Source organism: Xenopus laevis, chromosome 1L (assembly GCF_017654675.1).
Source record: "Xenopus laevis strain J_2021 chromosome 1L, Xenopus_laevis_v10.1, whole genome shotgun sequence".
Lineage (NCBI taxonomy): Eukaryota > Metazoa > Chordata > Amphibia > Anura > Pipidae > Xenopus > Xenopus laevis.
Window position 1 is genome coordinate 158,394,677 of NC_054371.1, and position 19,509 is coordinate 158,414,185.

At 38.4% G+C, this 19,509-nt stretch overlaps 1 protein-coding gene across 2 annotated transcripts in view; it reads left to right on the forward strand.

The window, feature by feature from the left end:
• The first annotated feature begins 1,302 nt into the window (after window positions 1–1,302).
• The window catches only part of svop.L (SV2 related protein L homeolog), a 39,443-nt gene continuing 21,236 nt past the window's right edge, over window positions 1,303–19,509 (forward strand). The window contains exons 1-6 of one of the 2 annotated variants that reach the window (XM_041582630.1): window positions 1,303–1,346; window positions 12,288–12,448; window positions 14,961–15,046; window positions 16,115–16,213; window positions 17,990–18,061; window positions 18,573–18,697. In XM_041582630.1, coding sequence (XP_041438564.1) covers window positions 1,318–1,346; window positions 12,288–12,448; window positions 14,961–15,046; window positions 16,115–16,213; window positions 17,990–18,061; window positions 18,573–18,697 — 572 coding nt within the window. In that variant the 5' untranslated portion in view covers window positions 1,303–1,317. 2 annotated transcript variants of the gene reach the window in all.

Here is a 19,509-nt window from a genome sequence, read left to right on the forward strand (position 1 = left end):
CCTCAATCCCCATGGGCCCTCCGCCCCCACCCCCCCAGCCAGCATATACACAGGGTCTCAGCTGTGGGGAGCGGATCTGGTCTGGCGGGGGCCATGAGGGGTGGGGCCCACTAGGTTTTTTTCCCAGTCTACTGCCGGCCTAGTCTGACATTGGATTTGTCTAAATTAGTCGCACTAAAGGTAAAAATGGCTTTTACATTTTTAAATCTCAGGCTCATAACCTTATATTTATTTACACGAAATTTCATCTGCAATGTTGCTGCCCAGATTTGTGGGACCCCACTAAGAACCCTACTTCAAACCGAGAAATCAACCATTGACAACCACCCTCTGCACGGAAACCTTTAGCCAGTTTACTGTTTGTGTACAAACAACATTACTAAGATTACTTCTATCTACTTCTATCCCACTGTCTAAGTTCCTACTTACCTCATAAAAAGCAATTCAACTTGTCTGACATACTTTACCCTTCATACAGCTATATTGATTACTACTTATACTGCCATTCTCCATGATTTTGCATGTGATCCCTCAATAAACTTTCAAATAACTTGCCCATCAAACTTACAGGCCTTTAACTGCTCCCCATGCTGCTCCCCCTCACCACCTGTAATTACCTTATTGCGCTACTACAGGGGCAAAGTGGGGCCACAACGCCACAGTGTCTCTGCTCTATGAAATGAATTTCTGGTAACCAGGGGCAGCTTATTGCAGGAGTGCCCCTGCAGGCTGAGATTGTAATATATTTTTAAATACTGGAATTTCATCAGCTTTCCTTGAATCTGCGGGTACCATATCAGATGAAAGTGAGTTTGAGAAAGAGTGGCCTGCTTAAAACTGGCCTAAGCTCTTTAATCACTTTAGATTTTTTTACATTGCCCCTTCTTTTTCTCTATGTTTGTAGTTAATTTGGCCAGATCAGTAGCAATGCTATTGTATTTGAATATGTTTTTAATTAGCCTTGTAGTGCTCCCACAACCCCCCTTTTTTGCATTCTGTATTGTAGCAGATTTATTCTGCTGGAAGTCTAGCAGTTATTCTGCAGGCCAAGCTTCCATGTGGTTGAAGCACCCCCTCACCTTTCCGTTTGAATGGTGATCCCAGGCTTTTTTTTTTTAAAATTGGGTGTTGGTTTGGGCAGTCTCTCTCTCTCTTTCTCTAAAAAGCCACAAGTGGGGGGGAGGATTAAGCCAGTGGAGCCAAAGCTGTGGTCTAGGCAATCTCTCTCTTTTAAAAGCTAATGGCTGGGGGAGGACTAAGCCCTCTGACTGAAACCAATGCCCATGTAAGAAGACACTTATACCAAGAAATGCTACTATGCCAGATTTTGAATACTATGACCAGAGGTAAAGCGTTAGGAAAGTGCCAGCCTTTAATACAATTACTGGAGGTAAATAGTTAGGGACCACCATATGGGGTTTACCTTGAAGTGGCATGGTGGCTTACCAATTTTATCATCATAACTTTGTAACCGATAACCACTGTTTTTGTAAATACATGCACAAGCATAGATACTAGATTGATTGTTAGACAGGGGAACAGGGAATGTGCATTGATCAATCCCCCTTCTTTTTATCTTTGTTCTATATAGCTCCCAGCCCAGGACTTTGCAGAAACTATTCATTTATGTGGGATTTTGGATATAAGAATTGTGATTTATACATTGCTGTAACCTGTATATCTTTCTTGGTGTATGAATTGCCCTTTTTATGAACTATAAGTATTATTAGATGAATTGTGTACTAATAAATTCAATGAAACACACCGCATGTAAATGTATGCAATGTATTTGCAGGCTTGTTTATAACCCACTGGTTTATATATATATATATATATATATATATATATATATATATATATTCCACATGTTGTGGGTGTGTGTGTTAGTGTTAGCGTAGATCAAATTGCTCCTTTATCCACTTATTTATATTTTCAGGTCTATTCAGTTTTTAAGATGATTGCTTTATAAAACAGCTTTGTTGCTTTAAGTATTTGAATATCCCTACTGAGTTTTATCAATCAGCCTTTGCCAGCCCTGCTCGGACAGACTTTATAATATAATAGGACAGGCAGAGTACGAATAGCCAATGGGAAATTACTATGTACCAACCAATGTGGAAAGTGCAAGGAAACCAATAGGGAAAAGGTTTAGATGTGAGCACAAAGGAGGGGCCGGGAGGGCAGTTTTCTGGCAGAGAACCATTCCTGAAGTCAGACACATCTGGTAGAGATTTAGTCGTTGCTGCTGCTGCTGCTTTTGCCTCGGGAGCTGTCCAGCAATCAGGGCTCCTGAAATCCAACACAATGTGAGAAGCAATGGTAACAGTAGGAGCATCTTTAATCGACATAAGAGAGAGATGGAGGATGATTTATTCCAACTCAGACATCTGCCGTGAGTAGCTTCTTAAGAATATGTCTTTCAGCTCCTGGCTTTGCATTCCCAGGGAAAATCATGGGAGGCCACTTCCCTTTCAGCTCCCACGGAAGGCTATGTATCCTTTGTGGATTAGTCAATTAGTATTTGCCTCGGGTTAGCTAATGGGATGTACTGAGATAATGAATCTGCACCTGCTTTCAGCACACATTACATATGCTTACTGAGAATGGATGTACACAATGGCTACAATGTTTCCTGCACCATGTCATTTCCCTGGGCATTGATCATGCAATTAGATGACATAGAAATATACAAGAAATGTAACCGATATATTCTGCATTTAAAGCCGGTGAGTCTGTGATACCACTGCATTGGGCATATGAGAGGCTACATGATTTAGTGTGTAATTTAATGATATTGATAGATGTGTTTTCCTGGTGACTTGTTTTGATATGTGAGATGGAAAACCGACCTTTAAATTGCAGCATTCATCTGTTTTGTCATTTGTAATCCTTAGCAGATGTGGTTATATTGAATTAGGCAGTGGCCCTGGCAGTATAATATGTGTTACAATGTTTAATACTATGTTATTTGAAGACTAGGAGGCTGTACAGTGCCTGATGTAAATGTGGAGGATTCTGATTCATTCATTAATATAACATTAGCTGCACCATCAACAATAATAAGCAAAATGAACTCAATGACAAAGTATGAAATCTGGAAATTATCTATAATATCTAAATAATTAATCCAGTGGTTTCCAAATTGTGGGGCTGCCCCCACCACTAGTGGGAGCCATTGTTGTGAGAGGAGAGGCCTCACCATGTATAAAAATGGTTAATGGTGATTTATTGTTTCGCTTATCTGTGAAATGATAGGTTTTCGTCAACACAAAGGGGCCTCAGACAAAAAAAAGTCTGTTGTAATCATAGCACTGAATGTGTACATGTGTATGTGTGTATTCTGCAATTATCATTCTTCAGAGACACAAAAACTACAACTCTCAGTATCTAGTAAGTGACAAATGGAGGGTCCCATTACCTGAACTAGATCAGGCTTTTCTGATATCAAGAGGTGTTACGTTAACTTTCAGTATGTTATAGAATGGTCAATGCTAAGCAAGTTTTCAGCTGGTCTTCATTATTTATTTTTTATAATGTATTCATTATTTGCCTTTTTTTCTGACTCTTTCCATCTTTCAAATGGGGGTCACTGACCCCATCTAAAAAACAAAGGCTACACGTGTATTGTTATTGCTACTTTTACTACTCATCTTTCTATTCAGGCCTCTCCTATTCGTATTCCAGTCTCTTATTCAAATCAATGCATGGTTGTTAGAGGAAATTGTACCCTAGCATCTAGATTGATGACATTGCATACTGAAGAGCTGCTGAAAAAAGCTATAACAACTTAAAAAATGCATATCATAAAAAATAAAAAAAAACAATTGCAAGTTGTCTCAGATTATCACTCTCTACATCATACTAAATGTTAACTCAAAGGTGAACAACCCCTTTAAACTCATATAGCCGTTGAAAATGTTCCAGGGAAAACGAATAGAAGCCAATCAGACATTCAGAGGTGCACATTGTAGTATTCTCAACATCAAGCACTGAAATAAAAATGCATTAATTCTTAAGAATAGCACAGTACAGTTATGGGATCTATTATCCAGAATGCTTGAGGCCTGGTGTTTCCTTAAGTCTACTAAAAAACAAAAACATTAAATAAACTCAGTAGGATTGTTTTTCCACCAATATGGATTCATGCAGCTTAGTTACTCTCAAATACTGTTAAATTATTGCTAAGAAAAGGGAAGTCATACATATTTTGGGTTTCTGGATAAGGGATCACATATATCACATGTATTATTATCAGTGATACATAGCAATGGATGTCTAGGTACACAATACTATATAGATATCATATTCATATCAGTTCTCTGCAAAACATTTTGATGGGTCTGGTCAGATTCATTTTCAGGATTATTTTGTATTAAACATTTAGCTCTTTTCTACTGCACCTTGGCTAGTATCATTGTGTGGGTGGTTAGGCTATTATTTACTGCACGGATATTTTCTGTTCTGCCACACAATTTTCTGTTTGAGAAACATCTAATAAAAAAGCTTTTCAAAAGGTCAGCAGTGGGGATGTCCCCCACTGTATTTAAAGGAACAGTAACACCAAAAAATTAAAGCATTCTAAAGTAATTAGCATATAATATACTATCTAGTATAGGTCAATCTAAAAACAACTGGACTTGCTGAGTAATCAATGAAGACGTTTCACTACTCATCCAAGCAGCTTCTTCAGTTCAACTGACTGGTTGAACAAACTTGCTTTTTTGGACTGTTTGATATGTATCCAAGAGGGCGGTAACTTGAAGACGGAAGTATACAGGAAACCCACTCATACGGATCAATATCTGTTGTTTGATTCCCACCATCCACTGGAACACAAACTGGGTGTCATTCGAACCCTGCACCACCGGGCGGAATGTGTGGCAACTGATACAGAGTCCAAAGACAAAGAGCAAAAACATCTCAGAGGAGCTTTGAAAGCGTGTGGCTACCCAGACTGGGCCTTTGTCAAAACAGCAGCAACCAAGCCCAACAGGAACACCAATCCGCCCGGAGACACATAGTAGGCGAAACATAGTCATCCCATATGTAGCTGGAGTGTCAGAGAAACTCAGGAGGATTTTCAACAAACACCATGTCCCTGTGTTTTTCAAACCTAGCAACACACTGAGACAAAAACTGGTACACCCAAAGGATCAAACACCAAAAGAAAAACAAAGCAATGTGGTATACGGAGTCCAGTGTAGCGAGGAGTGCACAGATCTATACATCGGGGAGACAAAACAACTGCTCTCCAAGCGAATGGCTCAGCACAGGAGGGAGAACTCTACAGGGCAAAACTCAGCTGTCTTTCTACACTTAAAAGACAAGGGACACTCCTTTGAAGACAGCAAGGTCCAAATCTTGGATAAAGAAGACCGCTGGTTTGAACGAGGCGTGAAAGAGGCGATTCATGTCAAGGTGGAGAGACCATCTCTGAACAGAGGTGGGGGCCTTCGACACCCCCTGTCTGCTACATACAATGCTGTTCTAACATCTGTACCCCGGCGGATTCAGAACACTTCACACATCCATTCATGCAACTCTCACAAGTAACACCTGTATCTAGGAGTTGCATGACACATTGGATAATCCTATCACAACTACACAGAATCAACACCTCTGTGAATTTCTTCAGATGTCACCTCTTTGAAGAGTTACAATGTGCCATTGTAAATGGATTAGTGGAAGAGTTTATATGCCGAGAATTTCCCACACCAGTCAGTTGAACTGAAGAAGCTGCTCGGATGAGTAGTGAAACGTCTTCATTGATTACTCAGCAAGTCCAGTTGTTTTTAGATTGACCTATACTAGATATACTATGACCTGGATGAATGAAAATCTTCATAGTCATATAATATACTGTTAGCATGCACTGGTTAAAGCTGCATGTTTGCTTCAGAAAGACCACTATAGTATATATAAACAAGCTGCTGTTTAGCCATGAGGGCAGACATTAAGTTGGAAAAAAGTAGAAAAGGCACAGGTTACACAGCACATAACAGGTAACACCATTGTATTGGACAGAGCTTATCTGGTATGTGCTATGTAACCTGTGTCTCCCCCATGGCTATACAGCAGCTTGTTTATATAAAATATAGTAGTCTTTCTGAAGCAAACACACAGCTTTTACCACTGCAGTCCATTATATTTGAATTACTTTGATACAATTTGCTTTAATACTGAGTTAATGTACTGTGTAGATAGAGGGCATAGTCAACAGTAGTTGTATTATAGAGAAGTATAATATATAGACCAGGGCTTGCAGGGAGTTGCAGTTATGCAGAGAGATGGGAAACTGCAGGCTGCAGATCCAAGTGTAAGAGACAGCTTCTAAATGTGCAAAACACTCCATTATACTCAACTTTTAGTATTGTCAACGCAGTGTATTTGATTTTCTTTTAGTTTTTAGTTGTTCTGCTGCACTCCAGTTCGAAATATAAATTGTCTGGTTATTGTGCTCACTTACTTTAGCAACAAGGTATTTGAGTGCCAAGATTTAGGGTGTACAGAAAAGTTCCTTAATAGAAAGACAAGATGTTAAAGGAGTTGTTCACTTTTAATTTAACTTTTATTATGATGTAGATAGTGATATTCTGAGACGATTTGCAATTGTTTTTAATTTTTTAAGATATTTCGCTTTTTATTCAGCTGTTTACAATTTCAGCAATCTCATTGCTAGGGTCCAAATTCACCTAGCAACCATATATTGATTTGCATAACAGACTTGAATATGAATTGGTGAGGGCCTGAATAGAAAGATAAATATTAAAAGTATTAATATCAATACTTTTGGATAGGGTCAGTGACCCCCATTTGAAAGCTGGGAAGAATCAGAATTAGAATTAGACACATCATTCATATACTATAAAAGAAAAAAAATGAAGGTCAATTGATAAAATGCTTAGATTAAACCACTCTATAACATACTAAACGTTAACTTAAAGGAGTGGTTCACCTTTAAATGAACTTTTAGTATGACGTACAAAGTGATATTCTGAGTCAACAATACATTTGTAGCCTTACAGAACATTTGTTTTTTAGATGGGGTCAGTGACCCCCATTTGAAAGCTGGAGAGAGTCAGAAGCAGAAGGCAAATAAGTCAAAAACGATAAAAAATAAATAATGAAGACCGATTGATAAGTTGCTTAGAATTGTCCATTCTATAACATATTAAAAGTGATGTAAAGGTGAACCACCCCTTTAAAGGAGAAGGAAAGCTGCAGAAGCAATGTATTGGCAATAGATTAGCCACAATAGTGCAAGCTATAACACTATATATTCTGTAGAATGCTTTACCATACCTGAGTAAACAGCTCTAGAAGCTCTCTCTGTTTAGTATAGCAACTGGCATATTAGCTTGGTGTGACATCACTTCCTGCCTGAGTCTCTCCCTGCTCACTCATAGCTTTGGGCTCAGGGAGGGGAGGAGGGAGAGAGGAGCAAACTGAGTATGCTCAAGCCCTGCCCTGGAGGTTTATGCTGAAAACAGGAAGTCCGATACAGAAGCCCATGTGTACACAATAGAAGGAAAGAAATGCTGTGTTTCTTTTGACAGAGGCTTAAGAGCAGCATTACTTTGAGGTTTACTTGTATATTTATATAGACCTTTCTGATAAAGCTTACTTAATGTTAGCCTTTCCTTCTCCTTTAAGATAGAAATCTAGCCCCATCTCCTTTCTGTTTGCTGGGATTGCTGATATAAAAACCAAGCATTTAAGTTGTACTTTAGCCAAACAGAAAAGCAAATGTTGTTCAAAACCAAATGGAAAATTGCTAACATTATATATCTGTGAAAATAAAAGTCTAACAACATGAAAGGTTTTATTTCAGTTCTAAAAAATTCACTAATGCATAGTTACAGCATTATCCCCAAAGTTTTGAATTGTTAACTAGAATTACAGGAGTTGACAGCTGCAAAGCATATATATATATATATATATATATATATATATATATAAGAAAAAACGGCACTGCTCAGGACTTAGAACAATTAAATAAATATTTATTGGCACATACTGACGTTTCGGCTGCTACTGCATCCTTTCTCAAAGCACAAACAACAAATGCATCCACCAAGATAAATGCATAATGTCGCCTGTTGCAATGCGATATTCTTCAATAGGCTTTTATTGCATTGTGAATCTTAATTGCACATTTCAAATCTTTAACACCTGCTCTGGAATTTCGTTAAATAATTTGGTGCAAAAAATGTTTGCGATAGCAAAATTTTATTACTTGCACTGCGAACATTCGCAAAAACAGTTTGGTCACAAACTTTGCAATGAAATCATTGAGGTCTTAATCAGTCAAAAATGGCTCAAAAATAATGGGCACAAGTGTCTTTGTGAACGTTATTTGCGATAAAGCATATTTGTAAGACATGTCGGTAGATTTCTTTGGTGTTTTACCTCCCGGTGCATCTCTCCCCACCTGATGACGCGCAGGCATCCAGTGACATCACCCTCGCCGGGCAGGCGCAAGTGATGCTGCTGTCGCTTCGCCAGCCCTTGACATTGAGTGTCATGCCGTCATTTTTCAGTGCCAGATTTGAATTTTTGCCACCAATTCTTTTTTAAAAGAGCCTGTCTAAATTATAACAGTGCCCAAGCTGGCTTCTGTTTACCGATCCTGCCAACGTTATTACTGTTTGGAATATCTTGGTTTTTGACTCCTGCCTGTTTTGACTCCGATTCTTGCTGCCTGCCTCGCCCATTTTGCACGTTTTTGACTACGCCTTGCCTAATCCTTGCAGGTACCTCTTTACGGACTTGTTACTATCATACACACTAATTCCTTCTCAGTTCCACAACAGAAAGCCCAGGGCCCCAAAAGGGCGTCGTGAACAACGGAATCCTCAGGGGTTCCCTGTGCATCTGAGTGTACCCGCTATTTTTAAGGTTCTTGATAGACAAGTTCGTTACAATATTACATTCCACCTAAAGCATTTTTTACCTTGTTCCCCCTGAAAAATTTATCAAAAATGGTAAATTCATTATAATTTACTCTGTATACTATCCATATATTTCATGCTCTGCCGGTCAGTTTTAGGGATGTGCTTTAGCCTTCTCTGTTCATATCACTATGCGTTTTTATCTGAATCCTCAGTATATGCACAATCCTTTAGTTATAATGGGCATATGGCAGGTTTTAGTCGAAGAGTCCTGTGTAATGTGTGGTACAATAGAAAAATACTTACTTAGATGGAAAAGTGGTGCAGTGGTGGGAGGGGCAAGTAACGTTGTAAAAAGAATAACTATAGTTTTTTTATACAAGGCTGGAAATAGGCCGGAAAAAAACAGTAGGAGAAATTTTCCAAAACTGCTCTGTAGGATCCCCTTTTGGCTGCAGCAAGGCTATAGACAGACACATGCTGATTGCAGATTTTGCTGGCCTAAAGGTAGTGCTGGATGTCCCTCTGTGCCTGTGCCAATGTTGCACAGATTTGTAGAAGACAAGCATTCACCTCTAAATATATCCATTAGACACTTACAAAGAGAAAATGAATAAAGAAGGTTTAGTGTATCACGAGTTTCAAACTGAGCTGTCAAGTAAATTCTATCTGCTGAGTAGTTAATGCCATTTGTTAGAAATGGAGAAGACGTTGCACCTATAATTATATTGCACCTCTTTTGGCACAACAGAGAAAATACATAAAACATTAAGGGGCTGATTTAAAAACCTTCAACGGTTGGGTTTGGCCCCTGTGTGCATTTTTTTTTTTTTTTCCAAAATTGATTTTTTTAAAATAAAAAATAAAAAGCTCACCGCCTAAAACCTGGCAAGGAAAAAACAAAACAAATTATCCCATGATAGAAATGGCAAATCCAAAACTGGATGGTTCTTAAATCAACCCCATAGTGTGGGAAATATGTTTAATGAGTTTAATTTACTAAGGCAGCGTAGATGTTCACAAACATTTCTCCATTATCTGTACAAGGTCTGTCCAAAAATCTTTCTATTCAATTCCTCTCCTATTCTTTTTCCAGTCTGTCATTCAAACCCCTGCCTTATTGCTAGGGTAAATTGGATCCTAGCAACCAGTTGGCTGCGGAAAGTCCAACCTGGAGAGCTGCTAAAAAAGCTGCAATAAGCTAAATAATTCAAAATCGGCAAAAAATATAAAATGAAGACAACTGTAAATGATCTCAGAATGTCACTGTCTACATCAGGTGTGCCCAACGTTTTTTTACTCGTGAGCCCCATTTAAATGTAAAAAGAGTTGGAGAGCAACACAAACATGAAAAAAGTCCAAATGCCAAATAAAGGCTGATATTTGCTATTTTGTAGCCCTTATATGAACTGGCAGCCTACAGGAGACTCTGTTTGACAGAACACTTGTTTTTTATGCAACTTGTCTCCAAGCCATTAATTCAAAAATAAGAAACTGCTTTGAGGCCACTGGGAGCAACGTCCAAGGGGTTGGTGAGCAACATGTTGCTCACGAGTCACTGGTTGGGGACCACTGATCTACATCATACTAAAAGCTAATTTATAGGTGAAGTACCAATATAAGCATCTGTAAAACCTTAGGGGCAAATGTATTAAAGGGCGAAGTGGCTAAAGCTGGCGTAATTTCACCAGCGTTCGGTACCCTTTGCGCAATTTCGGATCTTCGTGAATTAGCATTGTCCAGATGAATTTATGCCTGTCGAAGTGTTGCAATGTGCGAGAAGCCATCGCTCGTGATTTTTCGCCGGTTAGTGAATTTGCCCCTTTGTGTTTCTATGCAAACATTTTTAGTTAAATACAGGTATGGGATCCATTATCCGGAAACCCATTATCCAGAATCATCCGGATTACGGAAAGGCTGTCTGCCGTTGTCTCGCCTTTATTCAAATACTCCAATTTAAAAAAAAAAAAAAGTTTTCCTTTTTCTCTATAATAGTAAAACAGTACCTGGTACTAAGATAATTAATCCTTATTGGCAGCAGAACCAGCCTATTGGGTTTATTTACATGATTTTATAGTAGACTTAAGGTATGAAGATCCAAATTACAGAAAGATAGTTATCCAGAAAGCCCCCGGTCCCGAGCATTTCTAGATAACAGGTCCCATACCTTTACAGGTTCTGAGTTTAGTAAAAACCCTACTGATCTAAAGAGCACTGTTCAAACTCAATTATCTCTTACAAATAAAAAGGTGCAACACAATAGCACCAAGTCCGGTTGGCGTCAATTCCGGCATTCAGTGTGAGAGTGATGTGTGCCAGGAGCTACCGCCTGTTGCAGAAGTAGTTGTTGTTCCAAGGTTAATTCAAAACAGAGGGCAGAAAGGACTAAGTGACACCAATCGCAACTATACAGAAGTGCAAAGAATGCAAGTACTTTTATCCAAATGGATTTTTGGTACACCTTTACTAACCAGTGACCAATATTTTATTGTGCATTAGCAGGTAGTTGCTGTAAAGAAAAAAAACAATGGTCAAACTTCTTCGACAATGCCTTCTACTGTAAAACACAGCAGGGCATAACTATAAAAATGATTAAACCTTACCCTAGGCATTTTACTGCTTTTCATAACTAATGTGCTGAGCGTGTGCTGAGTAGTTTGAGTTCAAGTTTCAGGAGGTGATTCAGTCTCAGAGATACTATATCATTTGTAAAATGTCACCTACTATATCTCTCATCCTAACATTATTAATAGTGATTTGACTACCTGTGGACCAATAGAATTGCAGCAATTATCCTGATTTGCTTGGCCAGCAGCTCACACTGCAGAAATACATACTGTGTGCAGAAATGTAGCTGTTACAGAAGAACTTCTCTGCAGTGTCTGCAATTCCAGACACAAGAGAGGTCAGCAATAACCCATCAAGTTGCACTTGACATTATAACAGTTTCCCTGTAGTTCCAATTCCTGGATCCCCAGAGGTGTCTTCATAAACCAAAAGATATAGGGAGGACTCAGTAAATACCCCCTCCCGAAAAAGGTTGAGTGGTGGTGACATAAGAGGTCAGCACTATCTGGGCAAGTTAGCCAGGAGATCAAACGTTGTTGTTTTGTAGCAGGTACTTATACTTTATATTTATATATATTATATTTATTCATTTTACAGGGGTGAATGGTAATTCTCTCTGACCTGTTACTCAGTCATCTGCTAGTGTGGATGGCTGGTGTCCCAGCAACCAAGGTGGAAGGTTAAAGCTGTAGAGAAAAATAAGAAGATTACTTACATAGATGCAAGGGGAAAGGACTAGTTTTCCTTTAACACACTTAGTTACAAATTTCCCTTTTAACTATTTTTAATCACTATGTTGTGACGAAAACTCCAAACTGTTTTTCCCAGTGTTGTCAAGTTTCGACGAACAGGGGAAAGCTCCAAATCAGAAGATGACAATATATCTGGAGAGCATGAAATTCAGATTGGACCTGTTCAAACGGAGTTGGAAGCCGTGGAATTGGAAGATGGGACAACGGTACCAAAGGAATTTGCTAACCCAACAGATGGTATGTGGAGCACAGTACTTTTCATACTAAGTGTTAAGCACCAGGTATTGCAAATGTATTATTTTGTTAGATTATGTATGAGATTATGAAATAGTTTGGCATGGAAAGGATCACTGCATTGGATCACTGCAATGGATTATTCAAACTGATGACAGTGCCTGGGCTGCTGTTTATTCACTGTTAGCAGTAGGGACAATTTCTAGGCCTTTGCAAAACTCTCTGGTATTTTTAGCACAGGAATTAGTAATATCCTCCTCTCTCTGCATCACTGATATGCTGTCCAGACATGGCTACTTCTGTGCGTAATTACATCCTGCTGTAAGTGGGATCACAAGCAATGCTGTAAAGCAGCACAAAATGTTTGGCATTATTGTTTTGCAACTTTCCCTAGTCACTGTTCTGTAATATGATAAATAATCTGGTAACATAAAGGGGCACATTTACTAAGCTCGAGTGAAGGATTCAAATGAAAAAAACTTCGAATTTCAAAGTATTGTTTTGGGTACTACGACCATCAAATAGGCTACTACGACCTTCGACTTTGATTTGAACGATTCAAACTAAAAATCATTAGACTATTCCACCATTCGATAGTCGAAGTATTGTCTCTTTAAAAAATACTTCGACTACATACTTCAGCAGTTTAAACCTACCGAGGTACAATGTTAGCCTATGGGGACCTTCCCCAGCACTTTCCTAACCTATTTATGATCGAAGAAAAATCCTTCGATTGATCGCTTAAAATCGTTTGAATCGATTTTTACTTCGATCGATCTAAGGATTTGCACTAAATCCTTCGAATTCAATATTCGAATTTGAAGGATTTAAATTCGAGGGTCGAATTTGAGGGTTTATTAACCCTCGATATTCGACCCTTGATAAATGTGCCCCAAAGTGTGCAATGATAAAGTATAAATTCATGGTTATATTTACTCCCAATAAATATACAGTAAGGGTGCAAATAGGTAAAGGGAAGAATAGAGAACAGAAAAATGCATAGGAATGTATATTAATCCATATATCAAAAAATAGTGGTGCCTAAGTCTTCTCAGTAAGACATTATGATGGAAAGTTGCCAAAGCCGTCGAATGATGGTGATTATGATGAGTATCGTATAAGATGGAATATGGGAGGAGAACAAATCCAAACACACATCACAGTTAAACGAATACTTGGTCTAAAATTTGAGCACAAGAAGGGTGCTTCTTGTGCTCTAAACCAATTTAGAGCACAAGAAGCACTAAATTGCTTCTTGTGCTCTAAATAGAGTAAATGCTCTAAACCAATTTACTAAAATCCACTGTTGCCGCAACATTCAGTTTTTGGTTATCAAGTATTGACCTCACGTTTCTAAAGTCCAATATTTAGTCCAAATGAACAGTGCTAAAAGCTACAGCAAGAAATAGAAATAAATAGGTGCTCCAAACCTCAGGTCCCTGCTCCCCATGGTAGTCATATTATATATACAGGTATGGGACTGCTTATCCGGATCCCGTTATCCAGAAAGCTCCAAATTATGGGAAGGCCATCTCCATTTTAACAAATAATTCTTATATTCTTTTTTTCTCTGTAATAATACAACAGTACCTTTGTACTTGACCCCAACTAAAATATATTTATTGTGATTTTTTCTCACTCTCTCAGTGTTACCGTTTTTAACCCAGCATTACCCTATTTTCAGTTTGTGAAATACGTTTTCTAAGGTTAGAATACAACAGGCAAATATCAGCTGAGAAATAAGATGGTTTTGGCCAGGTACGGACTGGGAGTAAAAAGCAGCCCTGGCAAAATATCAAAGTAACCCATATATAAAAACATGCAACATTGGCTGCAAGGCCCCCCGCCCCAACAGGTTAAACAAAATGGCCAGGGTCCCCTCCACAAGTTAGAAAAATTCATTGGTGTTCAGACCCCTCACACAAGTTAAAAAAAACATTGGTGGCAAGGGGTTTTAAAAAAATAAACAAAAAAATGACCATTGATGTTTGGCAGCCACTTCTTTGGTGGCTTCGGTGGCTTGGCCTTGGCTCCCTTTAGTGCTTCGGCCTCGGATCCCTTTGATGACTTCTCTCGGAGGCTTCCTAATTGGCCCACTTAACACTAAATAGATCCACCAATCAGGCATTTGCCAGTCCGGGCCTGGTTTTGACCCTGTTCACAGAGGGAGGGTGTTGCGTTGTAATCAAAAATAGTCACAACTGTAAACCTCACTGTGAATAGCCACTAAAAATATGGTCCTAAATATTACAGTATAGCAAATACGTTTCATAAATGATCCTTGATAACTGCGATAGTATCCAGTTACATAAAGCTAGAATCAAATTCTGCTCACACAGGCATTCATGTTAATAAACACATGTAGGTCAATCACAAGTGCTTAGAATTGCTGAACTGTGGATTCCTGTAGACTACTACTGTAGGAATAAAAATCCTCATTTATAAGTAGTTCAAAATGTTCCTCATTTATAAGTACTGATAACTGAGCTGATCTTTGACATTTTTGTTGCTACAGACACGTTTATGGTGGAAGATGCCGTGGAAGCAATTGGTTTTGGGAAATTCCAGTGGAAGCTCTCCATGCTTACTGGTCTGGCTTGGGCAAGTACCTCTTGTATGTTTGCACACCACAATGCATTATACCGGGAAACAGTGTAAATAATACAAGAACAGGTGTAGTATATAGACTCAAAGTTTTACAGTAAGTAACAAGAGAGCAAATTAGAGGTGAACTGGGTGCAGCTGAGGCTGATGTAACAGAATCAATCATTTTCTCATGGCTCAAAGCTCACAAGAGTTGTCCAAGCTTTAAGCACCATAGCACCAGTGCATACATTCTGTCATGTGCCTCATTACCCTCCACATATACACTGATTACTGGGATATTAATTGCATTTATCCCCCTGCTATAAAAGACATACAGCATGGAGAATACATTTTTATAAAATATAGGGACACTTAGATGCTCAAAAGATCTATATGTTCATATATAAATCTAAGGTCATCTGTGGAAAGCCTTCTATTAGTAGCCTCCCTAAACAAGAATTTCTCATCCCTCTGCCTACAGCATGCTTGCAATGGAGATCCATTTATATTTCAGAAATACTGGCAATTCTAGGTAAATAAAAAGTATTGGCATTACGATTGGTTGCTATACTTGCAACCTCATTCATTGATCCCGTAGTTTCATAATTGATAGTTTTTCTTGAAATACAAATGGACAATATGAAAAACGGTCACTAAAAATATTCTAGTTGGAACACACCTTCAAAAAACTCCTACGGAAGGAACAAGTAAGGAACAAGATTAGTTACCAAATATCATTCTGCATTTAACTGACCCTATTACAACTCTCTAAACTCTCGCAACAGGTGCCAACAGGTGCCTTCTGTGGTGTATATATTTGACTCTGCAGCTGTATGGCTAGTGATCAGATAATTTATGGTGCTTTGTTTTGTTGTTTGCAACAGCAGTAAGACCATCAGTTGGACATTTGTGTGTATTTTGCTGTTATCCACCATATACTACACACATACTCTCTTTCCACCCCCCCCCCACTTCTATACTCTACTCTCACTTCTGCTGCCTGTGTTTGTGAATCTGTTAGTCTCTCCTTGTCTGCTCGTATCTCTAACCATGTCACTCTTACTTCTCTTGGTACCTGTGTAGATGGCAGATGCCATGGAAATGATGATACTTAGCATCCTGGCTCCACAGCTCCACTGCGAATGGAGATTGCCCAGCTGGCAAGTGGCTCTGCTTACATCGGTAAGATAATATGCTAATGCACTCCTGGATGAGATTCCAGGTGCTACTTCACTGTAAGATTTTGCCTCTGGCAATGCCATTTTCCTGATTAAGCAAAAAGCCCAGCTGGCACAATGCTGGCCGGTTATAGAGAACAACTGCCAGCTGAAACAGCATCCATTCTAATTTATACTCGAATGTCATTTGGTGACGTAAGCATTTCAGGTCAGCAATTTGTTTGGCAATTTCTGTACAATATGAGACAAGCGCGGAAATCTAACAGATGACTTCAAAGCCTTAATAAGAAACATGGTTTGCTTTTAGCATTCAAGAGCAGCTAAGAGGCAATTTCAGGGTTTCTTTTGTCTGTGATCATCGAGCCAAATGACTTGGCATTACTTACCGCTGTATCATTTCACATGACTTGTAAAGCAGGGAAGCTTATTGTTCTTGAGGCTGCATTAGCATCAGAACTACAGTATTTGTACATCAGTGAAAAAGCATGTTCCCTTGGCTAGGGCCAAGGGAACGGATAAGAACTGCTACTGATGTGCCTTGCATAAGCCCCATGTCTTGTGGGTATTATCAATCAAATTTTAGTGATTTAAATTTTTTCTTTCAATTATCATAACTGCCTGCCTGTATTCTTACTTGAACTGGGCTAAAGTGTATTCTTGCCCACCCAGGCTGATCCCATTATTCAAAGTGTTTCATAGTAACCTGCACTGCCAGTAATTTCACCCTGTAAATAACTATACTATGGTACAGGTACAGTATATAATCTATTACAGGCATGGGACCTGGGGATTTCTGGATAATGTATCTTTCCATAATTTGGATCATACCTTAAGTTACGTTTGCTAGAAAACCATGTAAACATTAAATAAACCCAATAGGCTGGTTTTGCTTCCAATAAGGATTGATTATATATATTAGTTTGGATCAAGTACAAGGTACTGTTCTATTATTAAAGAGAAAAAGGAAATCATTTTAAAATATTTTCATTACTTAGATAAAATGGAGTCTATGGGAGATAGCCTTTCCATAATTCAGAGCTTTCTGGATAATGAATCCCATACCTGTATCCAGAATGCTCAGGAACTGGGGTTTTCCCAAGAAGGACCTATCTGTAATTGGATCTCCATACCTTAAGCTAAAACATAAGATACATAAAATAAACCCAACAGGATTGTTTTGTATGGATTCTGCAGCTTAGCTAGTGTCATGTACAACATACTGTTTGTATGTTACAGAAAAAACGATAACAATTGCAAAAATTAGAATTATTTGCTTAAAATTAAATCTATGGGAGATTGACATTCTGTAATTCAGAGCTTTCTGGACAATGGGTTTCCCGATAAGGGATTCCATACCTGTACTACAAACTCATCCATTGAGGCAAAAAAAAAGGGTATGTATTTCTCTTTCCAATAAATTTGTAGCCTTACAGAGCATTTGTTTTTAGATGGGGGTCAGCGATCCCTATTTAAAAGTCCAAAAGAGGCAAATAATGAAATTTAACTATAAAACAAATGAATAATGAAGACCAATAAAGACTGTAATTGGGTATTTGGTAGCCTCTTTGTGGACTGTCCTACAGGAGGCTCTCTTTGGCAGTACACCAGTATTTTATGCAACCAAATGTTGCCTTCAAGCCTGGAATTCAAGAATAAGCACTAATGAGCATTGCCCAATATAGACACTGGTTTATGGAAGGGTCCAGAGCAAGATAGAGAAGTGCAAAAGCAGTATTTAGTATAAAGGGTTGATTGAAAAATGTTTACTCTTTTTTCGTAGGTGGTATTCATCGGCATGATGGCCAGTTCATCTCTGTGGGGAAACGTTTCTGATCAATATGGCAGGAGGACTGTAAGTAATTCAGGGTGCTGAAATAGGGGCTGAAAATAACAGAGATGACCTCTGATTCTTAAAGGGGTTGTTCACCTTTGAATCAACTTTTAGTATGATGTATGATGAGTGATTTTCTGACATACAATTTGCAATTGGTTTTTATTTGCAGTTTTTGAGTTTAGTTTTTTATTCAGCAGCTCTCCAGTTTGCAATTTCAACAATATGGTTGCTAGGATCAAAATTACCAAATTAGCAACACAAAGATGAATAATACAAAGTTCCAATAACAATAAATGTGTAGCCTTACAGAACATTTGTTTTTAGATGAGACAGAAAGAGTCAGGCTAGGAAGGTAAATAATTAAAAAACATTAAAAAAATAAATAATGAAGACCATTTGAAAAGTTGCGTTGAACTGGCCTTTCTATACCATACTAAAAGTTTATTTTAAGGTGAACCACCTCTTTAGGACATATTTACTTCCACCATTAACCATTATTCTCATCCTAAACTATTTGTCTGCTCTGCAGGGTCTGAAGATCAGTGTGATCTGGACTCTTTATTATGGGATTCTCAGCGCCTTTGCTCCTGTTTATAGTTGGATTCTTGTACTCAGAGGACTGGTTGGGTTTGGGATCGGAGGTGTACCACAGTCGTAAGTTAATTCCTCTGCAAATATCAGCTATTATTTTATCATTACTGACTGGCCTGAAAACATTCCAGTTACTGTATATCTGAGAGAAACATACAAACAGCAGGTTACACCTATAATTGTCAGTATGCCCATTTAGGGAATTCTTGGAAGTCGCAGTAGTCGGCACTAAAATTATTAAAATTATTAAAAATTATTTCAGAACTGGGCACTTGCTTGGGACCCACCATTTATGGCTCTCGGTGGGAAGTAGCTGCAACACTCTGATAGAGTAAGGCTAGATTTTGTTTTTTTAAATTACAAATATAATATCAAACTACAGTCAAAAAATTCAGTTTTTCATGTCTTTGTATGAATCTCACTTGGCATGTTATTTCCTTGGTGTGGAAAATGATATCATAGTGGAAATGTAATCCCCAACCCAGACTTAGGGGGTTATTTACTAAACTCCGAATGCAAAAATCCCGAAAAATTTGTGATTTTTTTTTTTTATAAAATCGGACTTTTAAAAAATCCCAAACTTTTCTGAATGTATTAAACCCCGAGCATGGAAAAGTCCAAATCAGAAAATCCGGCATCTCAGACCTGTTGAGATTGCATATAAGTCAATGGGAGAAGTCCCAATGATTTTTTGATGTGCGCTGGGTTTTGTGCAATACCCTGAAGTTTTCAGAGTTTTCCCTCAAAGCAAATTTTCGGTAAAATGTAATAATAAATAAGTGTAAAAAACCTGAGCGGATTTGATTGGAGTTTGTAGCAGAAAATTTTAAAATCGGACTTTGATAACTATCCCCCATACTGTTTAGTGAAGACGG